The 26,566-nt window shown below is 44.0% G+C and overlaps 2 protein-coding genes across 2 annotated transcripts in view; both read left to right on the top strand.

The window, feature by feature from the left end:
- Positions 1-26,566, top strand: part of LOC125436226 (cytochrome P450 2K6-like) — a 154,231-nt gene that overhangs the window by 61,764 nt on the left and 65,901 nt on the right. The gene's annotated exons all lie outside the window — the stretch shown is intronic.
- LOC125436267 (cytochrome P450 2K6-like) overlaps positions 4,378-26,566 on the top strand; it is a 34,755-nt gene continuing 12,566 nt past the window's right edge. The window contains exons 1-4 of the mRNA XM_048503132.1: positions 4,378-4,504; positions 6,464-6,666; positions 7,177-7,211; positions 9,694-9,780. Of these exons, the coding sequence (XP_048359089.1) occupies positions 4,388-4,504; positions 6,464-6,666; positions 7,177-7,211; positions 9,694-9,780 (442 nt within the window). The 5' untranslated portion in view covers positions 4,378-4,387. The remainder of the gene's footprint in view (positions 4,505-6,463; positions 6,667-7,176; positions 7,212-9,693; positions 9,781-26,566) is intronic.

Below are 26,566 nucleotides of genomic sequence, written 5' to 3'. Positions count from 1 at the left end.
GTTCTAGGTTTGTGAAGGTGTAGTAGATACCTATCATGATCTATCAGTCTTCGTTTGATTGTTTGGTAAATGTATTTTTCATCACACATTTGCAGGGTGTCCAGTGCAATTCCAATTTTGGCTATTTTGTTGTAAATGAGTTTGGACCAATTTGAAAATTTTGAGTCCTTGAGCAGAAATGAAATAAGGTTATCTTCATTAGAGTTGAAATGAATTTTCAACCAATATCGGATTGCAAGTAGCCGTCCTTTGGACTCAAGTAATTGTTGGCCAGTTTCAGCACAAAGAGTCGTATAGCTGACACATTTGGGAATGCCAAGAATTTGTCTAAGAAAGTTGCCTTGTACCTGTTTAATATCTTTGTGGAAGGAATTTATCCAAACTGGAATACCATAGAGTAATTGTGGAACAGCTTTAGCCCGAAAAATCTGTGTGGCAGCAGGGACATACTGGTTCCCCTTTAGAATGAAATTTTTTTGGATTCCAGCAGCAGTGCATTTTGCTTGTGCAGTAGCTTTCTTCCGGTGGGTAGTCCATTTAAGATTAGATTGAAAGTTTAGGCCCAGATATTTGAAGGATTTCACCTGTTCCAAATAGGCTCTGCCAAGTTTCCATGTGTGGGATAATCTGTTTTTAGAGAATTTCATGATTTTAGACTTTTCAAAATTAATTGAGAGTGTGTTTTGTTGGCAATACTGGTTGAAGGTTTGTAGGTATCTGATTAGACCAGTTCTTGTATGGAAAGAATGGCGGTGTCATCGGCATATAAAAGGAGCGGAGTTGGGTGATTCCCAAACATGGGTGGGTGACCATTGACTGTGTTGATGGTACTGGGCAAATCGCTTAAGAAGAGGTTAAATAGGTGAGGTGCTAGTATGCAACCTTGTTTGACGCCATTCGTGATGGGAATTTTTGCTGATAGGTTGCCATTTGTGTTAAGTTTTATCTGGCAAGATGTTTTGGAATAGATCTAGGAATAGATCTAGGATCTATTTCCAAATGGGTCAATTTCTCCCATTGCAGGGTCTTTGATATAAAATCAAAGGCACCTTTGAGATCCAGAAAGGCCACAAAGAGATCTCTTCTATCACCCACTGTATACTTTTTGGCTAGGAAGTCCAAGATTATACAGTGGTCAGTTGTAGATCGACTTTTTCTAAACCCAGCCTGTTCAGGGCCAAGAATATGTCTTGCGGCCATCTAGTCTAATAATTTAGACTCCAGATGGTGAGCATATAATTTGCCAATAATTGATAGGAGGCTAATTGGATGGTAATTCTCTGGCAGAGTAGGGTCTCCTTTCTTAAATATTGGGATAATTATGAAGGTAATCCAAAGGTCGGGCAGGACACCGAAATGATTGATTAAGGTGAAGAGTGTGGCCAGGGGATGTTCCCACCATTCTGGATGTTTTCTAAAAAATTCAGCCGGTATTTCGTCAGGTCCTGCAGCTTTGCCGGGTTTCAGTCTCTTTATTAGTTTAGCGATTTCTTGGGGTTCAACTGCTGACCAGATGGTAAAAACCAATGAAGACCCAAACATCTATAGAACTGGCAACACCTGAAAAAACAAAAAGAAGTAAGTAACAAAACAGAACAAATGTTAGAGCTGCTCCTAGGTTATCAAAAAGACACTAAAAATCAGCTAATGGAAATAAAAAAAGAGGTAAGCCAAATAAAAAAAATTTGGAGGAATCCCTGAACCAGATAAGTGATTCGTTGAAAGAAAATGCAAACCAGATTAAAGAAGTGGAAGGGAAAGTAGAAGTGCTTCAGTGCCAAATTAATCTACAAAATGACAACCCAGTAATCCTGCAATTTAAAATGAAAGAGAACCACCTGAGATTCATGGGAATCCCAGAGCAAGGGATCAGAGATCTGCTGGGTGGCAAAGCTGCTGGCTCCAATTTGGAAAATGGACCCACAGGAAGCAAAAAAAGAAATAGACCAGGTATACAGAATAAACTCAAAAGCAGCTCAAGAAAGACTACCAAGAGAAGTAATCATATAGTTCCTGCGTAAATACAGCAGAGCAGTGGTGGGATCCAAAAATTTTAGTAACAGGTTCCCATGGTGGTGGGATTCAAGCAGTGGCGTAGCGCCAATGGGACTGGGTGGGGCATGACGGGGGCGTGGCCGGGCATTCCTGGACAGGGTTGTGGCAAGGACGCAGCCACTGTGCGGGTCCTTGGGCGGGAAACGAATTCCACGCACACTGGTGCACCTCCTTCTAGACTGCTTCAAGTTCTGCATGCTACTGCTGAGGAGTGGAGGAGGGGCGTAACTAAGGCAAAAATCACGTGGCAAAATCACCAATTAGTAACCTCCTCTCGGCACACACAAATAATTAGTAACCTACTCTCGGGAACCTGTGAGAACCTGCTGGATCCCATCTCTGCAGCAGAGATATGGCCCTAAAAGCACAGTCAGCCAATAAACTTCAAATAGGTGGAAAGGAGCTGGTAATATTGAAAGAAGTCCCAATTGCAATAAGAAGAAAAAGAAAGCACTGTAATGAATTGACTTCTTTGTTAAGATCTTTGTTAAGATTTATCACTGGTTGGTACCAGAAGGGGTTACCTTCAAATATGAAGAAAAAAGAATCAACATAATCAATATGCAGTGTGCCCAGGATTTTATGATAAAAGTTGGGACCCCACAGAAATACTTCGGACAATAAGAGTAAACAAAAAGGTAACCCATTATGTCACGTAAGATTGTAAGTTTAAATGTTAATGGTTTAAATTCGGAAGGAAAATGGAAAAGAATTTTCCAATATTTAAACAAAGAAAATGGTGCAATCATTTGTTTGCAGGAGACCCACATAAAGAAAGGGGAAGAGCACTATATTGATTACACAAGACTGGGTAAGTTATTCCATCCAGGATTTAAAAGAAAGAAAAGAGGGGTGGGTTTATATGTAAAAAACACTTTACCACCGAAAGAGGTGATCTCAGACAAAGAAAGAAGATATATAGGGGTGGAGATTCTTCTTAGAAATAAAAAGTAATAATTCTAATAATTCTAGTAATATGCGCCAAATGAAAATAAAAGTATATTTTTGGGAAATTAACAGAACAGTTGGCAACAATATCTGAAAGAGGCTGGATAATACTAGGAGACTTCTAGTAGAACCTATACTGGATAAGATTCCTAACAATAGGACAAGGAGGAATCAGAGAACGCAAAGTAGAGATAATAAACTACCAATTACCTTCTTTAATTTGACAGAAAATCTGGGATTAGGAGATGCATGGACAGAAAAAGAGGGAAATGCAAAAGAATTTGCATTCTATTCAGCAAGACATCGCTCTCACTTCCGCATTGATAAAATCTGGGCCTCCCAAAGTCTATAAATTTCGTCTATAATGGAAACTGAATTAAGCGCATTTTTGGATAAAAATCTGGCTCGCGGTTTCATACGGAGGGCGACTAGGAATACCTATGCTGCCCCTGTCCTGTTTGTCAAGAAAAAGGATGGCTCTTTGCGTTTGTGTACTGACTGTAGGGGTTGAATGCTGGCATCAAAGAAATATCCCTTGCCTTTAATTAAGGACCTTTTGGGTGCACTAGGCTCCGGATGGATTTCGGCGTTAGTGACTAACAAAATCACCGTTAGCTTTTTATATATATAGATTATTGTCATAGTGTCAGGTACTTATAATGAGGGTTATCAACTCACGCATATTGAAGGTGTTATCGGTATTAGTCACAATAAAATGAACTCTCCAACACTTGACCAAAGAGGAGGAGGAGGAGTTTGGATTTATACCCCCCTTTCTCTCATGTAAGGAGACTCAAAGGGGCTTACAATCTCCTTTCCCTTCCCCTCCCAATAAACACCCTGTGAGAGGGGTGGGGCTGAGAGAGCTCCGACAGAACTGTGACTAGCCCACGGTCACCTAGCAGGTATGTAGGAGTGCGCAAACACATCCGGTTCACCAGGTAAGCTTCTGCCACTCAGGTGGAAGAGTGAGAAATCAAACTCAATTCTCCAGACTGGAATCCACCAGCTCTTAATCACTACACCACGCTTTGCCTTTGCTTCCCTACTTTTTATTTTACATTAGTAAAATGGTTGCTATAGGTTTATGTGGCTATTCTCTGCCTGTCCTTTTCTCACTCCAGACAACAGTTCAGGACTTCCACTGACTCAGCTAAAAAGGAGAGAGTTACATATTATTGGTGTATTAGTGATACTTCATTCTAAACCACCAGACAACCTCTTCTAGTACCGTGATGGAAACATGGAACAGTGTGGGAAACAAAATGGCTACACCTGTAGGTCCTAGCTTTAAAAGGCGCTTGGACAGATTTATGGAGGAGAAGTCGATTCATGGCTACCAATCTTGATCCTCCTTGACCTAACTCTTGCATTCCTTTGGAAAATGAGCCATTCGTGGAACGGGAGTAGCCACAGGCTTCCACCAGGACTAAAGACTTTACCACTGATTGGAAACCTTCACCAAATGGATCTGAAGAGGCCATATAGCACCATGTTACAGGTAACTTTCTTGTTCACTGTGCTTTTTTTGCCACCAATGTCCTGCAAGCCAAGTGGCAACAGAGAAGGAAATTGGAGGTAGAAACTGCCCACAAGTCACAGCCAATGTTTCCAGAAGAAGAGTTTGGATTTATTTATTCCCCTCCTTTCTCTCCTGTAAGGGAACTCAAAGGGGCCTTCAAGCTCCTCCCCCTTCTTCTCCCCACGACAGACCCCTTTTGAGGAAGGTGGAGCTGAGAGAGTTCTGAGAGAACTCTGACTAAGGGTGGGGCGTATCTGCAATGGGAACATGGGTAGTCAAATGGCCCATCCTCCATTGTTTCCAATGGGAGCTAATAGGAGATGGGGGCTTCACATTTGAGGGTCCATAACTTTGGATCCCATCAACCAAACCTCACCAAACCATGGTGATATCATTAGGATTGTCTTCTAAAGATACTCTTCTAAAGATACTCTGAAAATTTGCTATCTTAACAATTGCACCCCTGACAGGCACCCCCCAAATTTCCCCAGATTCTCCTTTTACATCCACCCCCTTCGGCATGGATTTAAAGGGAGAATCTGAGGTCCCCAGTTTAAAGTGATGTTGTTTCAGGGTGGGGGAGAATCCACCCCAAAACATAATCACTTCCAATGTTGTTTTAACTGGGGACCCCAGATTCTCCCTTTAAATCCAGGCCTGGATAACTGTGATAAGCACAGAGCAAAGCTCTGCCTGCCAGGTTAAAATAAACCAGTTCCATAAGCATAAGCATAAGCATTTACTGTCATTGTGCACGCACAACGAAATTTACAGCAGCATTCCTCGATGCACACAATTTCAGACTCATACCCCATCCTCACTTTCCCCTTCCTCCACCCATCCCTACACAGCCAAACACATCAACTTGAAGCCCATGGAGAGTTTAGCATAGCCCACCAGCTCACTAGAGTAGGAAGCTGTCTCTAAGCCTCTTTGTCCCTAGTTTCTTTGATAGACCTGTACTCGTCTTCGTCGGATGGCAACAGTTCAAAAAAAGAGAGTGTGCAGGTTAGATGACGGGTCTCCTCAAGAATATTTTTTGGAGCTTTCTTTAGGCTTCAGGAATTTATAGAGTTCTTCCAAGGAGGGGAGAGGTCAGCCGATAATCCCCTCTGTGCAGTAGTGATCACTCCTTTGCAGCGCTTCTTTCCCTATCTGCCACTGTGCAACTGGAGAACCATACACAGATGCAGTAGGTTTAAGACACTCTCTATAAGCACAGCGGTAAAAAAAAGGGACGCAGGAGTTTTCCATTCAGTTGTTGTTTCCTTAAAAAGTACAGTCTTTGCTGGGCCTTCACCAACCACCGTGTGGCAGTCTATGCGCCTAGGTCAAGTCCTCTTCAAATCATTACGCTTAGAAATTTCTAAACTGAAGCCACCCAGCTCTACTTGATCTGACCCATTTATAGTCAAAGGGCTGCAGTTTAGGAGTTACCTCCTCTCCTGTGAGTCAGGGAGGAGTCTCAAAGGGCTGGGTGCCTGTGTAACATAATTTATACGACACAAAACAGCCCACCCAGTTCCCTGTACAGGTTGGTCACTTCATTACCATTTGATTTCTGTACCTTGAACCCACCTTGCATTTCTATATTTGGGCATACTCTTTATGTCACCTTGCCCTGTTCAAAGATTTTGGTTGCTGTATCAACCAAGTTTCTATTCCACCTTTATCAAATGTTTTGTGTGCTTTTGCCAACTTCTGATATCTGCTGAGGGACCCTGCCTGTCTGTTTTTCACATTCCAGTGTCCTTTTCAGACATTACTGGAAAATGCAGAAATTCCCCCCTCCCCCCAAGCTTCTTTAGCTAACAGCATCTTCTATCATTACTTCTAATATCAATGGTGCGATTAAATATATTTCCCCAATGGCTTAAAACATTATAATATTCCTATCAACTGGAAGGAAGTTCCTTGTTCTCTTTGATTGCTTTTCAGTTCTCGAAACAGTACGGCCCGGTCTACCGCATCCAACTGGGATGGCAGAAAATGGTAGTTCTGGCAGGCTACGAGACTGTGAAGGAGGCGTTGGTGAACCAGGCAGATGCCTTTGCGGACCGGCCCAGCGTCCCAATCTTTGATGACCAACGAAGTGGCCATGGTGAGGTCATTCCTTCTAAAGAGATGTCTTACTTGCAGATGTAGGACTTACAGTCACGGATAATCTGTGCCAAAAGTTGTTGTTGTTGTTGTTGTTGTTGTTGTTGTTGTTGTTGGTGTGTGTGTGTGTGTATGCATATGTATATATATGTATGTATGTATTAGCAGAGTAGAACATAAGGCCCCTTCTGCACGGAGGCGGAAGGGAGCTTGGGCAGCGTAACTCCACGCCGACTCGATGGCAGCTAGGACCCACCATGGGCCGGTCCCAGGGCAAGCCAGGATGATGGCCTATGAGCTGCTTGCCGTCATCCAGAGGCTTTGACTTTCACCAGTCCAGCTGACCCCTCCGGCATGTCGCTTGAGGAGCCAGGGGACATGCCCACCCTCAGCATCTAGCGGCGGGTCAGCCCAGGGTCACAGGGCAAAGGGGGGCGTGTCCCCAGCCACCGGCGACGCCTGAAGAACATGAATGTGACCAGTCAGCTTCAAGATGGGGTGGGGGGAAGGTGCTTGGAAGCCACTGCCATTTGCACAGCAGCGGCTCCAAGCCGGCGTTTCCAAAAAACCACGTTGGGGGAGCGTGGTTTGGAAACACCGGCTTCGCGCCGGTTGGGCGGCGAATGGTGGCCTGGGGACGGCGTTTTTGCAGTCCCCAGGCCGCCATATTCCACCCGTGCGGAAAGGGCCTCAGAGAGAGATTCTCAGTTGCTTTTTGTGAATGAGTTTACGAACTATAAAGGGAGGGTTACATGAAGATAAAATAAGAAATCCTTTATTTCCTGTTGCACATCTACATTACTGGACACTTGGTTACATCTTGCTACCTATCTGGTGTCATGCATCCTTGTATCGTGCTCAAATACAGAAACAGAGTTAACTTTATAACTTCTGATGTACGTGCTCACTAACATGGAAGCAATGGCTATCTGACTGACCAATAACTAACCACTAGACCAGGTCGTTAACATTTGTTGCAGCATCTTGTTTACATACAAACGGTTAACCCTTTTATAACTGAATCGTGACAGACGCTTGCAAAATCCCAACCAAAGTTATTCCAAAAGATACGCAGAGCGGAATTTCCCAGTCTAAGGAGCTAGGCTGACTGAAGGCGCTTGGATACGAGCATGAACCTCCAATTCTGGGGGCAAAGAACAGCCTCAAGGAGTTGAGGACACAGAAACAGCAGGTGGAAAAGTTTTAAAAAGCAGCTGCAAAAAGTCATTTGAAGAATTCTCTCCATATCAAGTTTTAAAGTGGAAAGGAAACGCTCCTCCCAGAATCAGCTGAGCTGACTGTAAGCATAATCCCTCCCACCCATTTGAGGGCCTGAAGAGTCTCTTGGTATGTCGGCCTAAAGTGGTTAAGATCTCACAGTAACTGGTTTCCCTGGTGTCAGAAATCCTCACACTCTGCTGGTTAGTTGGCAGCAGGCATCTCCCGATCAGTTGGCATCTGAGCACACAACCACGAATGCATCCTGCTGATGAAGCCATGCGTTTTGTAGTGCTGCTTCCACAGTGGACTGGATATGATCTATAGCCAGCATCAGGAACAAGTGAGTAGGACCCAACCCTGAAATCAGATGGCAAGAAATGTATGAGCCCTTTGGGGGAGGGCGGTTTATAAATAACAATAACAATAACAACAACAACAACAACAACACTGAGGGAGAATTCCAAAAACATGTCTTGCTGTGGGATGCGTTCAGAATTGTTTTGAACGGCTGTGTTCTTAGATGCCGACTGATTGGGAGATGCTTGCCGGCAACAAGTCCGCAGACTGCAAGGATCTCATTGTGCCTGGAGTGAGTGAGTGAGTGAGTGAGTGAGTGAGTGAGTGAGTGAGTGAGTGAGTGAGTGAGTGAGTGAGTGAGTGAGTGTTTGTGTGTGTGTGTGTGTGTGTGTGTGTGTGTGAGTGAGTGAGTGAGTGTGTGTGTGTGTGTGTGTGTGTGTGAGAATGCATGCATGCGCACGGAGTTGTATATATGTTTTGGGGATCTGTGTGTTTTTGCACTTTGTCTCACAGTTTACACCTGAGCTTTTATTAATTAGATGTTTTCAAAAGAGCCCTGAGCTGGTACATATTTAGCAGCCTGGGTATGGTGGCGCTTGTGATTTGCATTATACCAGTTATACACTGTATGCCTTATTCATTTATTTATTTTAGTAACAGAGGCTAGCATGACCTTGTCAGATCTCAGAAGATAAGCCAAGTCCGGGTTGGGTATCATTTGGATCAGAGACCACCAAGGCAGTCCAGTCCCATCACAAAGAGGCAGGCAATGGCAAACCACCTCTGTTTGTATCTTCCTGCGTATCTCAGATGCCATTCTAATTCTGCGAGCTCTTGGTGGTGCTAATGGAGTGCAAGAAATGCAGTCCATTCTTCAGTAGAAGGGGCTAGGAGCTGGTCCCGTTCACAGGAGCAAACAGTTTCAGCTGGTAAACATTTATTGATCGCCTGTGTGTCTATACAGCTTTTCCTCTTTGTTTAAAACAGTTCAGAAGAAAACAGGCAACTTTTATCTCCCCTGCCCCCATTCCTACAATTTCCCCAACGGTAGGTAAGTGTTTTAACTTCTATGGTCAGGATGATAGGTCTTCAGTGGTCCCAACAGTGAGGAACCAGGTGCTCTTCTGCATCCTATTTTGATCAACATTTAATGGACCAAATGTAGCTCCAAACTCTGGTATCACCAGAGGCAGATTTGAGTTGCCTTCTGACAGTCCTTCTGGGTTCATCCCCCAAATTTCTTCGATTAAGGCAAATGGGTGCCATTGGCACAAAGCGACACACATATATAGTCATGAGAAACAGCTGAGTAAGCTTGGTGACAAATTTTTCTCCACTCCCCTATAGCTACGTAAGTTATATACATTCTTGGACACCATGGCACTAAACACATTATCCATGATTACAGAGGGCACTTCATTATTCAGTTGTCATGGTCATGCATGCTGACGTAGAACTTTTGTCGTGTTTCATCCAGGCATCATTTTTTCCAATGGTGGGAGTCTAGAAGAGTGATCTCTGTGAGTTTCGCGATAAAGCACGATTCTGAGACTTCCACGGAATGGGCAAAAGATACATAGAAGACAGAATTGTCGAGGAGTGCAGTTTCCTACTGCAGAAGTTGGAATCCTTTAATGGTGAGCTGGAACTTTTATCCTTTCATTTAGGAGGCACAAAAAAATACTTGCATCATCTTCTGACATGATCCAGTCCAGAATTTCCCCTCTGCAAACTACACCTCCTTCTGTGTACCCATGGAATGGCTGATAAATTCTACCCGTGAATGAAGGAATGAATTCCAATTCCCGAAAACTGCTATTGAGCGCACAAAATCAAGAGAGAACAAAAGATAATCATTGGGGCACTCATTCCATGTCATATTGCTTTCATTTTACTTTTTTTTTTCCGTAGGGAAACCTTTTGAGACAACTACAGTTGTGAATGGTGCTGCTTCAATATTCATAGTGTCCATATTAGCTTGGCAAGCGATTGGAATATGAAGATCCAACATTTAAAGATTCTGACCCCGCATGCTCCATGTAGAGACATCAAAGAGCTCCTAGGAAATTAAGCTCAGTCCTGGTAATCCTATTAAAATGTGGTTTCAAAATGGGTGAAATCCCAGTACAGGCAGCACCTGGAGTTTATCCATGCCTTTAACAATTCACAGCACTCAAGTCTTTGCTACTTATTTGAGATGTTCATGAAAAGAAATGGAACAATCCTTTCAAACTCTGCAACTTTCATGGTTTTCAGGTCACTGGGCAACTCTTGATGCTGGCTGTTGCTCAAAACTATGGCGGGATAATTTTTTTTAAATGTTGGTGTCGCACACATGATGATGTCACTTCTGGTTTTGCCTGGAAGTGATGTCAGAGGGCATGCAATGCTGCCAGCCAACACATGTCCCCATCCCCTAACGTCCCAGTGGTTGAACAGCCTGTCAACCTGAATCACTGTGATGCTTAGCATCCACTGGGAGCAGTGGTGGGATTCAGCAGGTTTGCACCACTTTGGCAGAACCAGCTGTTAAATTATTTGAATTCCACCACCGGAACTGGTTGTTAAATTAATTGAATCCCACCAGTGAGGATTTAGGTGGTACTGAGTCATGGAAGATTTTCAAAACAAATTTTGAGATTTCTGCTTCAGCAGTAGGGTTTGGGTTTTTCTTAATGTTTTCCATTCTGGGTGTATTTATTCTTTTTAGCTGTGCCTATGTTTCCCGCTCTAGGCTTTCTTTTGATTGCTACATAAAGACTATCATTGCTCACCCAGAGGAAAGTCACGCATGCTGATTACGAGCCACCTTCATAGAACATCTCAAAGTACTGGATGAGAATGACCAGAGAAGCTTTCTTGATGCTTTTCTAATTCAACAGAAAGAGGTAACACAGTTTGAAACAGTCAGTGATGAATTTTCCTTGTTACGTATATTTCAAGAGCAGCAGCAATATGTTATTTTAAGCAGATACAGAATTCTGGGAATACCTCTAAGTCAACTAGAAAGCCTCCCCTTGACACCCATCAGCGTGACATTCTCCGGGGGCTCTTGGTTTTTATTTTGCTAGGTATTCTATTCATCTAGCTCAGGGGTCTTCAAACTATGGCCCTCCAGATGTACATAGACTACAATTCCCAAGAGTCCTACCACTTGGCCATGCTGGCAGGGGCTGATGGGAATTGTAGTCCATGAACATCTGGAGGGCCATAGTTTGAAGACCCCTGATCTAGCTTAAATCATGTCTTCCTTCCTTCCCCAGGAGAAGACCAAGAACCAGAGCAATGGCTTTTTCCATGTAGAAAGAGCCTAAATGCTGTTGTGAAAAGATTTATTTACCGAGAGATTGCTTTGTACGCGAGGAGACAACATCGACTGCTGCCCAATGTGTTGGGGCTACACTCTTACAGGCTGATGATGAAGTACCCTGAGATTCAGAGTGAGAGTGAGGGGTTTCCCTTGGTTGTATTCGACGATAGCTGGATCCCAATTACACATAGTGGAAAGAAAACTAAGGTTCCTGTTGGGTTTTATCTGAATGAGGGAAAACAGGAAGTACCAGAGAGTTATTCAGCGGTGGGATTCAGCCGGTTCACACCACTTCGGCACAAACGGTTGTTAAAATGGTGCTTGTAAACAACCAGTTGTTAAATTATTTGAATCCACCACTGGAACCAGTTGTTAAATTATTTGAATCCACCACTGGAACCAGTTGTTAAATTATTTGACTCCCACCTTTGGTTATACTTCCTGTTTAATCCAGGTGGTGGAATGATGAGAACAGAAAGGGTGGGTAGAATTCTCTTTCTACCATTGCATCTGACATCCCTTTCCCCAAGACCTCTATCAGGTGTAGAGAATGACTGTTTCCCCTCACTCATGCTCAAGGTTAACTAGATGTTACATTTGCCCTGGAGAAGAAGCCGGACATTTAAAACAAATACCAAGAGGGCCCATGTGTTTGGGGGTTGTTGTGTCTTGTCTCTATATGTAGCATTACCAGATCAAAACTGAGGATTTTTCACCTCCAGGTGCTGCTGACTTCTCCCCACCCCATTTTGGCACTGTTTCCCCCCCTGCTGGCCAACTGACCCTCTGATCTTCTGACAGCAAGCTGCTGGTGGTCCCTGGCCCCAGGAATATCCGGTTGAGTTCTACCAGAGCCAGCGTCTTTTTGGCCCTGGCCCCTGTCTGGTGGAACTGAGTTCTGTTGGGCATAGAGTTGATACTAGTGCCAAACAGTAATATCTTGGCCCTGAAATTTGTCTACCCACTATTCCCTCACCCATAAGAGTGAGAGCTGGGGTGACTGTGGGACTGGCATATGGGCAAGTTTTTTTATTAATTGCGATGTGTGGATTGTCTGGTGATGCCTGTGTGTGTGTGAGAGAGAGAGACAGAGAGAACTGGTTGTACGTTCTTGTAAATTTTACTTCTTAGATCGTCCTATCACTAGTCTGGTGCCTGCAAATTCCTTAAAAATTAAAACTATTTGGAGAAAGTGCCTCAAATGGATGTTACTACAGAGGAAGATTGTGGAAAGGGTATCTAAAATGGAGGGTGGATGGGAATGAACAGGAGAGCAGAAGGGTGCATGTGTAACCTCTAACTGTGGGTTCTGTGGGGCAGAACCTGGAATGAGTTTGCAACAACAAAATTTTTAAAACAAAATGATTTACTTTCTTAACACATAACATATAACATCAACATTTAACATCACATTTCAAGGTCCTGTTCAGGTTGCATTTTCAAGTCCTTATATTTACAGTCTACCGATTCTGCCAAGTCCAATTCTTCTTTGCCAGTGGATTGGCTCCTGAAGACTCCAAGGGCTTGATGAACAGGATCCAACTGCGATGAAAGGTTCCAGAAGGAGAACTCTCACCCATTACAAGCAGACAAAAACCCTGAAACAATAAGCTCCAACATTTTACAACATGAGCAAAGCAGGCAACTACCTTTATTAGTTCCCAACAATAATGTACAGTTACCTTAACAAAGGTGTTAAGAATTATATGCAAAGCAAGGTCAGTCTGGTAGCCTGGTCTCCTCCCAACTACATGGGGTCTGCTGCAAGCCTCCTGGCTGCTTTGAGTCTCCACCCTACCTGGGTCAACCCATTCTGAGCGTGGGGGTTACACATGCAGCTATGAACCATGAAGATTGATAATTCACACCTTTCATTCAAGCTGGCTGACTGCCAAGTGGATTCCACCAAGGCCACACCCTCCCACAACCTGACAAGTGACTTCTCCCAGCCGGGGGGGTCTGCTGGAGCAGCTTTGCTTGGGTGGTGATAGTTCTCGGTCCATAAAACGACTCTGAATTCTTGATCAGTAGCATGTATTGGAAGGTTGCGAAGTATCCGGCTTGAGGAAGCCAATTCTGACCGACCTGGCTTTCTTGGAGCCCTTTATTCCCAATCAATCCTCCCTCTTTTTTCCCAGAGAAAGTGTGAACAGAGTTGTTTAGAGGCTGAGGCACCTCACGGCCATGATATAAACATAGCCACCTGGCTAGTGTCCCCCCTCAGGGCCAACAGGCACATCCTGTTTCTCTTGGGAGACGACCTACCAGGTTCAGTTAGCCTAGTTTTCTTCAATGCGTGCTAAAATCAGAAAGATCAGAAGAGAGAGAAAGAGGAAAGGCCCATTACATATCTCAATCAGGTTACACATCTCTTGCAACAAGTACAATTACACTGACATGAAAGTACTTCTCCATCACCAGACGGGGCATACAGTCAACTCAAATGAATGCAGAAACATTGATCCCGGAGACCAAGAGTGTCTCGATTTGTTTATTGAGATTGTAAAGCAAAACAACACCCACGAAGAGACAACCACTCTGCTGATCCTGTATCAGATTCTCTCTGCTCTCTGGTGTCTTCTGTGAAATGCCCTCCATACACAAACTCAAAACTTCCAGTTAGGATCCATCCTTAACTTACCTGTTAGACCCTGAATTAGAAGAAACGAAGAATTTGAAAGAATACAAACAGAATACATGACTGTAGCAGCCCGTCTTACTCTGGCGAAACATTGGAAAACGGATTACATACCAACGTTGGAAGAATGGGAAAGCAAAATGTCATATTATGCAACGATGGACAGGTTATCAAACCAATTAAAGAATAAAGATTCTGAAGAATATGTCAAAAAATGGACACCCTGGTTTAGATATCTGTCAGGGAGACATAACCACATAATTAAATACGATGGAATACTAACTTTTAAAAATATGGAATTATGCTAGTTAACTGATTAACCTTAAGTTGATAGATTAATATGGAAATATACTACTATAAAATGAACTAGCAAAGAAACTCCTACATAAGCATAAATATATGGAAACTGGAAATACTAATAAATACCTCTTTCTCCCCTTTACAGATGTAAACAACAGATATCTCAGAACAAGAATAATAGAGATATTTTGAAATAAATAAACAAATAACTGGTTTTAACTATTAGATAATAAGTAACAATATAGTAGATTAGAATTAAATCTTTTCTTAAAGATAGTTTGGGAGTTGACATATTAATTTCTAAGGCGGAGAGAAGCTGTAGGGGAGGGTTCGGGAGGGGATAACTACAGAGATTATTTAGGAAGCAGGGGAGGGGAAACATCCAATTTTACTCTATTGTAGCAAGATAAGTTTTTAATTTGTTTAGTAGCTACATAAGAATCTCCACCCTATTGTATTAGTGGGGAAGAGATACAATAATGATTTGTTTAATTTTACTTTTTTTTCCCTTCTTGTTCATTACTAATATCAACAATGGCTTAATGATGTGGGAAATAGCTTAACATGTACCAACCAAAGGTTTTGTGCCTTATTACCTTTTTCTTTATTGTATAATTCCCTTATTGAAGAATGGGAGAACTTATGGATAGCTTCTGATTATGTAATATTATTTGTACTTTTCTTTTCTTTCTTTCAACCTATCTTCATGTATTTTAATTTTTGAAAACTAATAAAAAAAAACTAAAAAAAAACTTCCAGTTAGGATCCATGCTGTTCCTCTCCAGCTCCCCAACTCCATTGGATATCATAGTTGAAGACCGGATCTCTGCCATAGTCCATCCCTGACGACTTGACTTGTGGCTCTTTTTCAAGACAACAATGTGACACATGTACCACTGGAATCATTTAGAATATTTATATAGCATCAAAGTCTAGGAAACAGAAATATGTGTTTTAGTGGGGAGTCCATGCTCTGTTTCCCTCAGGGAAAGAGCATTAGAAGAAATGACAAAGGTGTCCAGGACTGGTCTACTCAGCCACTTAGATTGAACACACGAGCACAACTGCCCTACACCGATGCGGTGGTTCACGAAATCCAGAGGTTTGCAAATATTTCCCCTATGGGCGTGCCACACGCCACCAATGCGGATGTGACTCTTGGAGGCTACTTCATTCCAAAGGTGATTGTTCTTCGCTTTCTGTCATTGATCGGCTGAATCTGCCCCTTTTTGGCAACCAACACTTAACTCAGGGGAATGTCAGAGCGATTTAATGAAGTTCCCCTCCGTTCCACAGATTTCTCTTCCTGGAAGGACAGAAATGGGCCTGACTTTGCTTGGATTGGGCCACACATTTCAAACTGTGAAAACACTGTCCATCCAGGCCTGTTTTTTAAACCTTCCTTTCCTTGCATTTGAATTCCCACAAAAACTCAGTTGGTGGGGTGGCATTCGCTAGGCTCGGAGTACAGCTAATGTGCTTGACGGCCCATCTTCCTTTCCTTCAATAATCTATTCCTTTGGCTTTGCAGGGAACGCATATCGTCCCCTTATTGTACTCTGTGCTGTGCGATGAATCTCAGTGGGAAAAACCGTTTCAATTCTATCCTGAGCATTTCCTTGATTCTGAAGGAAAGTTCGTCAAGAGAGACGCCTTCCTGCCTTTCTCTGCAGGTAACCCCTTCGTTCCATGGGGGAAATGGTATTAAAGTAGCATAAGTGGGCAAGAGCCGTTACCTCCCTGGGTGTGTGTTGTGCGGGTCGGTGAAAGTGCGGGTGAGACCCTTGCCAAAATGGAACTCTTCCTCTTCTTTGCGAGTCTTCTGCAGAGATTCACTTTCCAGCCAGCCCCTGGGACGTCAGAGGAAGATCTGGACCTCACCCCTGACTCTGGCATTACTTTGCCTCCGATGCCCTACCGTACCTGTGCTTTGCCACGTTCTTAACATCCAACCACGTTTAGCTGCTCTGCGAGCTCCGCTTTCCTTTACTCCACTTTCATTCCTCTGTTGAACTGGGCTGTGCGTTGTCACTAACCTTAGTGCCTCATATGCCTCTCCATGAACCCCATACCAGTTTCTTCAGAGACTCAACTTAGTTCAGATTGTGGACCTCCCTGCTTGAGTCATTGTTGTCTGCTGAATTCTTCCTATTCAAGAATTGCGTAACCACTGGGGTACTAAGATAGGTGCTGGTGACCCTAGCCTTGGCTTGATGCGCGGCTGGCCTCGACCAGACCCAGGAGACCTTTCTGACTCTGGCCCCCAGCCTGGTGGGAATACCTGCCCACCCCTATCAGTCCGAGACCCTAAGGGATCTTGGTGAGTTCCATGCGGGGGCCTGTAAGATGAGGTATTCCACAGGGCCTTTGGAGGCTGGCCTTTGTTCTACCACTGCCCCCACTGAGAACTCTGCCGAATTTCCATCTTTGTCATCTCGGGTTGGGCCTGCTGTGACTCCATCTGGGGCCCGCCTGTTCCCTCCTTTCTTTAACCATACCCTTGTTTTAGTCCTTAGGGCGGCCTGGTTTGAACTTGTTTTATCTGGGTTGAATGGCTTGGATTGTTTTAGTGCCTATATGTAATTGCTGCGGGAGTTTTAATGTTTACGCTTATAAGTTGTTGAGTTGCTGTTAATGCAAAGTATGTTGTTGAGCCTTCTCGAGCCGCCGGAAGGAAGTGACCTATAAATCTAAAATATAAATAAAATAAAAAATAAATAAAGTAACCGAAACAATCACTTTCGGCAGCAGTGACCATCTACTTCCAAGTCCAGATCCATCCCAAATTACTAGCTGTAAGACAGCATGTTGCTGAATATTGAGCATCCTTTTCCTACTGAGAGGGATACTATGTTGGTGCTTTGATGTGTTAACAGCTTATGATTGGAGAGTTCTGGTTTGGCAGGAGAGCACGTGTGGTGGGATCTGTAAAGTTTCTTTCTGTGGGGCTCTTAGTTTGGAAATTCTTTGGAGCATGTATTTCTACCATGCAGGATGACAGAGGCGAATGATGCAGCTGCCGAAGTTCAGGTGTAATATTCACTGAGAGTAATTACAGTGGAACCTCGGTAATCCGTCCGGCAGCACTCGGCGAACTCCGAAACCGGCGTAAACCGAGGCTATGCTGTTTGTGCAAGCGCTACACAAACGGTGTAGCAAATTTACGCAAAAAGCATAAATTTGTGCAAACAGCATAGGTGAAAGCCGAGGCGACCAGCGACAACCGAGGAAGAAAAACAGCTGGGTGCAACCGACGAACTCTGAAACCGCTGCAAACCAAAGGCAGAGATTACCGAGGATCCACTGTACGTAGGAACATCTGTTTCATTTTATGAGTATACCAAGATTCTCTCCTTCATGACAGCCTCAGTTGATGCCTTGTAGAAATAAAGTTTCTTTCATTGAGGAAGGTCTACTAAGTCCGCCCATCCACACCTACTTGGCTGCTTGGTGCACTACACAGCGATACTCTCGTGAGGCTGGTTACAAGCAACTCGAGTGAATGAGAAGGGCTGGATTTTTCCCAACGTGGTGGCAGTGGCAATAGAGGAGGCAAAACATCTCTCAGTCTTGCCCCACAACTGGACACTGCCTGGTTCCATTGATCATTCCACATAGTTTTGACTATTCATTTATTGTTTTCACTTGCGATCATATTCCTGTGTGTCCACCAATTCCGAGGGTACATCTCTGGGGTCCTTCTTTCTGACTTTACCATAGGTTTATAGATTATGATTGCCATAGTGTTATGTATTTCTAACGAGGGTTATCAACCCAGCGCATATCAGTATTAGTCACAATAAAATGAATTCTCCAACACTTGACTAAGAAAAAGGAGGAGGTGGAGTTTGGAATTATACCCCCCCCCATTTCTCTCATGTAAGGAGACTCAAAGGGGCTTACAATCTCCTTTTTCCTCTCCCCCCTCCACAATAAACATCCTGTGAGGTGGATGGGGCTGAGAGAGCTCCGAGAGAACTGTGTCAAGCCCATGGGTCGACAACCTTTACTCACCCAAAAGAGCCTATTTGGACCCGTTTTCCACGGGCTCCCTTAAAGATCTACCGGAAGCCCGGAGATGCAGCTCACTGCGTGTGGAGCCCATGCTGAGTCTGACCCCTCCTCCTCACTCTTTCCCTTCCAGCTCTGGGAGTGCGCCGAGACGGGGAAACCCCTACAATGTCTGATGGAGCTGGGGGGGGGGATGGTATCTCTTGCGGGCCTGCCCGATTACCATCAGCCTCTGGCGCTTATGGGGAGCCGCAACCCGCGCTAGGTAGGAAACCCCCCTCTTCCCCATGGAGTAGGCAAGTCGGCTGCTCTGGCCAGGGCAGAGAGGGGATAGGCGACTATAGGGGCCTCAGCCTCGCTGCACAGTGCCACTACCTCATGCCAAGTGGGAGGCAGCCCGAGCAAGTGCAGGGGAAGTCCCCTCCAGGGGTCAGGGGGGGCACTCCATGGGCAGCACCTGGGCACTCCCTCACGCATTACAGAGCCACCTCCGGTTCGTCTCCCCCCCCTCTACTCATCTTTCCTTCCATTGGCTGCTCTGAGGGCTGGAGAGGCATGCTCCATGCTACCCTCCGACCTCCAGGCCAACGGAGAGTCAAACGCAGAATATGGATGAAAGAGGTTTCCATGTAGCTCCCAGAGCCACAGCTGTTGCAGACCTGTTCTAACCTCCAAGGCTCACCCAGCCCAGGTATGTGAGGAGTGCGAGGAAACACATCTGGTTTCAGGCCTCTGCCACTCCCAGGGTGAAGGAGAGTGGGGGAACCAAGCTCTATTCCCTCCTCGTGTGGACAAATCCTGCAATCCCAGCTCTTAACCACTACACCACGCTTTGCCTTTGCTTCCCTACTTCTTATTTTACATTAGTAAAATGGTTGCTATAGATTCATGTGTAGCTATTTTCTGCCAGTCCTTTACTCACTCCAGACAACAGTTCAGGACTTCCACTGACTCAGCTAAAAAAGAGAGAGTTGTACATTATCGGTGTATTAGTGATACTTCATTCTAGCTTTAAAAGGGGCTTGGACAGATTTATGGAGGAGAAGTCGATCTATGGCTACCAATCTTGATCCTCCTTGACCTGAGATTGCAAATGCCTTAGCAGACCAGGTGCTCAGGACAGCAGCAGCAGCAGCAGGCCATTGCTTTCCCATCCTGCATGTGAGCTCCCAAAGGCATCTGGTGGGCCACTGCGAGTAGCAGAGTGCTCATTGATAAAAATATTGAATAGAATTGGGCCCAGGACAAAACCCTGTGGCAATCTCCACTCAGCTTCTCACTTCTTTCCAGGGATGGAAGATGAGCCCTTAATTAGCAAGCACCCTTTGAGTCTGTCTCAATCAGAAAACCAATTAGAAATCCATCCCTAGGTAGTAGCAATTTCTGCTCTGAGTCCACACATACTTCCAATAACAGCTTCACTTGCAAAGAATATTATGAGGCACCCTTGTCAAAGGTTTTACTAAAATCCAGGTATGCTACGTCCACAGCATTCCCTTGGTCCACCATGCTCGTCACTTTATCAGAAAAAAGAGATAAGATTGGTCTGGCATGACTTGTTTTTCAGAAACCCATGCTGGCTTTTTGTGATCACAGTATTCCCTTCTAAGTGCTGGCAGATCGTCTGTCTAATGATCCGCTCCAAAATCTTCCCTGGTATCGATGTCAGGCTGACTGGACGGTAATTATTAGGGTCCTCCTTTTTCACTTTTTGAAGATGGGGATAACATTAGCCCTCCTCCAGCCGTGTCGTGCCCCTAAGCTGTTCAATAATGAAACTTCAGGCTCAAACAATTTTCTTTACTGAAAACAGCATTAGGCATTTAGACTTCCAGTGACAGAACTAAGATTTGAGGACCAAAACAGCTTCCATTATACTCTCGCCCATTCCATCTCCCTTCCCACAATGCCCTAGTTCCATGCTGCTTCATCCCACCCTTTCGTATCAATTCCCAAGGACGGAAGTAGGCATCCCTCCATTCCCAGAGGGAGTTGGAGGCATGAATTTCACCAACCCAAAACAACCCATCCTTTGAAGTGTAAAGGAAAGGGAGCTGATAAGCCCGTGCCTAAAAGCAAAACTAAGAAGCAGGTGTAACCTCAGCTTGTGGGTTCTGTGGGGCAGAACTTGGAATGAGTTTGCAACAACAAATTTTAAAAAACAAAATGGTTTACTTTCTTAACATATAACACCAAACATCAACATTTAACATCACACTTCAAGGTCCTGTTCAGGTTGCATTTTCAAGTCCTTATATTTACAGTCTACTGATACTGCCAAGTCCAATTCTTTCTTTACCCAGTGGGATTTGGCTCACAGAAGACTCCAAGGGCTTCTGATGTAGACAGGGATTCCTAACGAATAGCTGAAGGTTTCTATGGAGAAACTTCTCACTCCATTACAAACATAAAAAACTCCTGAAACAATAAAGCTCCAACATTTTACAACATAGTAAAAAAAAAATAAACAACTACCTTCCCAGTAGTTCCCAATAATATTGCAGTTTACTCTTAACAAGATTATTTAAGGGCTTTATACAATAAGGTCCGAAGTCTGAGTATGCCAATGTCTCCTCCAACTACATGAGCTCTACAGCCTTCTCCTGCTTTGGGTCTCCACCCCTTTCTGGGTCAACCCATTCTGAGCATGGGGGCTACACAGACATGAAACAAGTTTCCCAGAGAGAGGGTCCCACATCCTGGCTGGGAGAAATGACAGGATTGGGCCAGAACAGGGTCAGATCATGACAATTACTTGCATAGAGTGTGATCAGTCACTCAGAATTCTACCCTAGGTGGATGGAAGATGAGACCATTACAGCCAGAAATAAAATGCCCAAATTTGAAACCTTTTGAAATAAACTAAGAACATTAACATTAAAATGAACCTATAGTGAGCCACTTCTTGAAACTCCTGTGCACATCACATAACTTAATCAAGGTCCATTACAGAAAAATGCAGATCTCTCTTCCTCTGCAACTCTCCAGACAGGTGGAAATGGGGCAAATGTCTTTCATTTATGTCAATATGTATTTTATGTATTCACTGGCAGCACTAGACTTTGGACCTCATACATAATCAACAAGCTTAGCCTTCTGATAACGCTTGTTGTACTGTTTTTTTTATGTTTTTTTTATAGACTGCATGGTTTGGATTATTTAAACTGGGCTGGGCCTAGAAGAGCGATTTCTGCTGCTCATTCCAGTGGGCAGAAACAACTGGATCAAATTCTACTGCACATTTCTCTGTAACCCACACACTCTGTAACCTGCACATTGCTCTGTAACCCATTCTCCTGATCACGAAATGGATTGGATGGATCCTTTTTCTGTGGGTTATGTTCCCTGGTTGTCCCTAACTCTTGCATTCCTTTGGAAAATGAGCAGTTCCTGGAACGGGAGTAGCCACAGGCTTCCACCAGGACCAAAGGCATTACCACTCATTGGAAACCTCCACCTCATGGATCTGAAGAGGCCGTACAGAACCATGTTAGAGGTAACTTTCTTGTTCATTGCACTTTTAAAAAAATGTCACCAACTTCCTGCAAGCCAAGTGACAACAGAGAAAGAAATTGGATGTAGAAACTGCTCGCAAGTCACGGCCAATGTTTCCAGAAGAAGAGTTTGGATTTATACCCCACCTTTCTTTCCTGTAAGGAGACTCTGGGACTTTCCCCACTTCCTACTCCCACTCGATCCCATCCTCTATGTGCAGGAATACGCCTCTCGGGCCTCCCCACGCACTCTTCTGCTAAGTGCTCTGTGCATCGGGGTCATCAAAGGCACCGTTTTTCTCAAGCCAGGGATGCCGCTGCTGGAGATGTCGCTTGACAGCTGCCAGCATCAAGTGGCTGCTGCACTGTCACAGCCTCCTAATAGGTCCTGGGAGGTGTGTCATCGGGGACCCCGCACTACTACCCAAGGAGAGTAGGCGCGGGAGTTTAAGGTAGAGGTGGGGAAAGGCCCTATGAAGGAACCTCCCAAAACTCCTCTTCTCCTTCTTCCCTCCCCATGACAGACCCTCTCTTGAGGCAGGTGGTGGGGCTGAGAGAGTTCTAGAGAGAACTCTGACTAACTCCAGGGTCTAAGCCCCAGCAGGAACAAAGGCTTAGGAGTGGGGGGAAAGTCACATCTTGGTCTTCACTCAGATAACACTCCCTCTGTGCTCAAGTGGGAGGAGAGGGGAATCTCAAACTTCGGTTCTCCCTTAGGATTAGAGTCCACCCTGCTCCCTATACTCCACTATATATCACACTGGCTCCTCTAAGAAAAGAGATCATTGTGCTGTAAAACAACTGAATAGATAAGACTTATTTGTGTTGATTAGAGTATTGCATGGATTACAGTGTGATAAAGACTATATGGTGAAGAAAAGAAATATTTTCACTAAAGCATATCTATCTCACTATGAACTGAACATTTCTTTAAAACTTTGTCTATATATCCATTGCTGAAGTTAAGGTATTTTACATAACCTGGTGGTACAATATTGACCTATATATAGGTTCTGTTTATGGAATACAGTTTGTTGCTTACCTATTTGACTGGGTGCCTATAAATTTTGAAATCTTTAGAGACTGTCACTCAGTTTAATAGAGCGTGAACACGTTCTTGGTACCCTCTATTTAGATTCACACTCTTCCTTGTTTCTCATGTGTTTGCTTCAGAAACTGACTTGATCCAATAGCTGTGGCAAAACACATTTAAAAAATCTACAATTGATTATTTGTCTCCTGGAAAACTTATATAGTCAGGAACTCAGTGGTTTTGTTTTCAAAATCTATAAAAGTAATATAAATCAATCTTAAATGTCTGGAGGAGAGGAGAAGAGAAGGAGAAAGAAACTCTTGTTCTTTTGTTATTATTGATTAGATTTCTACACGGACCCTACCCGTTCAGGCTCCGGACAGCTGACATCATATTAATACATCTAAAGCTATATAAAACAATATCTAGTGCATTTAATATATCTAAGGCCCCTTCCGCACATGCAGAATAATGCACTTCCAACCCACTTTTACAATTGTTTGCAAGTGGATTTTGCTATTCTCAAGACTTTGAGTAAAAATCCAGCTGCAAGAGGAATACATTGAAGAGATGGATTGAAAGTGCATTATTCTGCATGTCTGAGAAAAAGAAAGGCCTAAATACATCTAACAATATCTAACACATCTAACAGATCTAATACATCTAACATATCTAATACATCTAAAACCATATAAAACAATAGTAGAGGCTCAACAGGATCTGTTTTACTTCAATAGAAATTAAGAGCTTCAGTGATGCATCTCCACAAATAAACGACATCTGAGGAATTTCGCAACTCCATCTTGGCAATCCGAGCTCCTTTTTAAAGGGATAACACATCTCTTGCATTTTCCTTCTGTGCGTGTAGGCGTATACATTTGGTTGACAATTTTTTATCAAGCGTCTTCACTGTTTCTGTCGGCACCATCAGGCAACCCTAGCTGGATAATCGGAAGGAAGTTCCTCTTTCTCTTTGATTGCTTTTCAGTTCTCGAAACAGTACGGCCCGGTCTACCGCATCCAACTGGGACGGCAAGAAAATGGTGGTAGTTCTGGCAGGCTACCTGATGATCTGTGAAAAGAGGCGTTGGTGAACCAGGGAGATGCCTTTGTGGACAGAGCCCCAACATCCCAATCTTTGATGATGCAATGAGGTGTATATGGTGAGGCTCATTCTCTTCTGAAGAGCTTGCCCTGTCCTTGTTTTGTAGATGTGGGACTTACAGTCACGGATAATCTGTGCCAAAAGTTGCTGGATATATATAATGCAAATCGCAAACACTACTATTCCTAAGGTGCTAAATATGAACCGCTGTGTATTGTATACATGTTTTGGGGATCTCTCGTGTTTTCTTGCAGCACTTTGGTCCTTACACAGTTTACAGTAGCTTTTATTAATTAGATGTTTCTCAAAAAAGAGCCCTGAGCTGGTGGTACATATTTAGCAGCCTGGGTTTGGTGGCACTTGTGATTTGCATTATACCAGTTATACACTGTATGCCTTATTCATTTATCTATTTTAGTAACAGAGGCTAGCGTGACCTTGTCAGATCCTCTTCTTGAAGATAAGCCAAGTCAGGGTTGGGTATCATTTGGATCAGAGACCACCAAGGCAGTCCAGAGTCATCACAAGGAGGCAGGCAATGGCAAACCACCTCTGTTTGTATCTTCCTGCATATCTCAGATGCCATTCTAATTCTGCAAGCTCTTGGTGGTGCTAATGGAGTGCAAGAAACAGTCCATTCTTCAGTAGAGGGGGCTAGGACAGTGGTTCTCAATCTGGGGGTCGTGACCCCTTTGGCGGTCACTTAAGAGCATCGGAAAACTGTCTTTTTATCTTTTATATATACCAATTTTATGGTTGGGGGTCACCACAACATGAGGAACCGTATTAAAGTGTCACGGCATTAGGAAGGTTGAGAACCACTGGGCTAGGAGCTGGCCCCACTCTCAGGAGCAAACAGTGTGAGCTGTTAAACATTTATTGATCGCCTGGTGTCTATACAGCTTTTCCTCTTTGCTTAAAACAGTTTAGAAGAGAAAAAAAAGCTTTTTTCACCCCTGTCTCCTCCCATTCCTAATATTTCTCCAATGCTTGGGTGGACTGTTTCCCAGCTTCTACGGTCAAAGAGACAGGTTGGGTCTTCTCAGTGGTCCCAACAGTGAGGAACCAGGTGCTCTTCTGCATCTCAATACACCCTATTTTGATCAACATTGAATGGAGCAAAATGTAGCTCCAAACTCTGGTATCACCAGAGGCGGGTTTGAGATGCCCTCTGACAGTTCCTCTGTGTTCTACCCCCAAATTTCTTCGGTTAAAGGCAAATGGGTGCCATCAGCACTATGCGATAGCATTATTATATAGTCGGTGAGAAAAGCTGGCTTTCACCATCCTTAATGGCGATAGGTGATACAACCTGTAACCCAACTCTAGAGCTGTTAAGAGGGATAATACCATTAAATGGAAAAGGATTTCCAAGTCTCCTGACAGTGTGGATCCCATCTTGTGACCCTTTGCCATCTCCTACTTCATGCCAGACTTACAACAAAAAGAAACTTTTAAATCTAATAAGTTCCTCAAGTGTTTCATAAACAATAAATGTACAGTACAACAATGAAATATGGCAAACCAATGCAGAAAACAATAATCAACATCTGGGGAGGGCGGTATATAAGTTCAACCAATAAACAAACAAACAAACAAACAAACAAACAAACATGCAGTAGTTCTGGCCTGTTGTGCAAAACAGACTAGCAGGGTCTCAGTTCTTTGCAATTCTCTCTAGCTGTGTCCTGTGGCACTGTTGATGGACTTGCAGCTTTATGCTGTCCTTTTGTTGAGCCCTCTCTCCCTGGGATTGTGAAGCCTCTCTAAGGGTAGCCCTGAAATATGCAAATATAGTTCATAAATAACTGAACTCTGTAAGCAAGTAGGTTGGCTTTCAGTTACAGACCTCTAACAGGATCTGAGGGAATGGAGCCTTTTCTTCCTTATATGGAAAACCTGAGCTCCTTAGCCCCCCCCCCCCCCCCCCCCCCCATTAGACCCCAGGTTACACATGGGCACATGGGCACGTTTTCCCCTGTTCCATTACATCAGTGGTGGCGAACCTATGGCACGGGTGCCAGAGGTGGCACTCAGAGCCCTCTCTGTAAGCACGCGCAAACAGAGTTCATCATGGGGGGGGGGGAAAATGCCCCCCCAGGCTGGCCTGGGCCACTGGGCTCACTTATTAGCATTAAACCTAAGACCTAGTTTCCTTGGGAAGTAGAGTAGGGCAACCCCTGTTGGGGTGCTGTTGCAAACCCCACTTTGATTTCTCATTTCAAAGAGCTTGAAAAGTGTGATCTTTTACCTGGGGAGTAAGCTTCAGTTGCTGCTGGCAATGGGGCTTGCTTCTGAGTAAACTCCCTCCTAGGGTCAGTGATTCACCCGTTCGAAGAGCTGCATGTGGATTGTTTCCAAAGCAAAGCTTCAAACGACTACCACCTCAAACTTAGCTCCCGAATGTCATGCCACCGGAGCCACAATCCATTTTTTCTCTAAACTGAAAACCCTCAGTATTCAGGGCTAAATTTCCATGTTGGCACTTTGCAAATGAATAAGTGGGTTTTCGGTTGCAATTTGGGCACTTTG

This window comes from Sphaerodactylus townsendi, linkage group LG01, assembly GCF_021028975.2.
Source record: "Sphaerodactylus townsendi isolate TG3544 linkage group LG01, MPM_Stown_v2.3, whole genome shotgun sequence".
NCBI lineage: Eukaryota > Metazoa > Chordata > Lepidosauria > Squamata > Sphaerodactylidae > Sphaerodactylus > Sphaerodactylus townsendi.
Note: the sequence above shows the minus strand (reverse complement) of the source record. Positions and strands in the feature narration are given on the sequence as shown.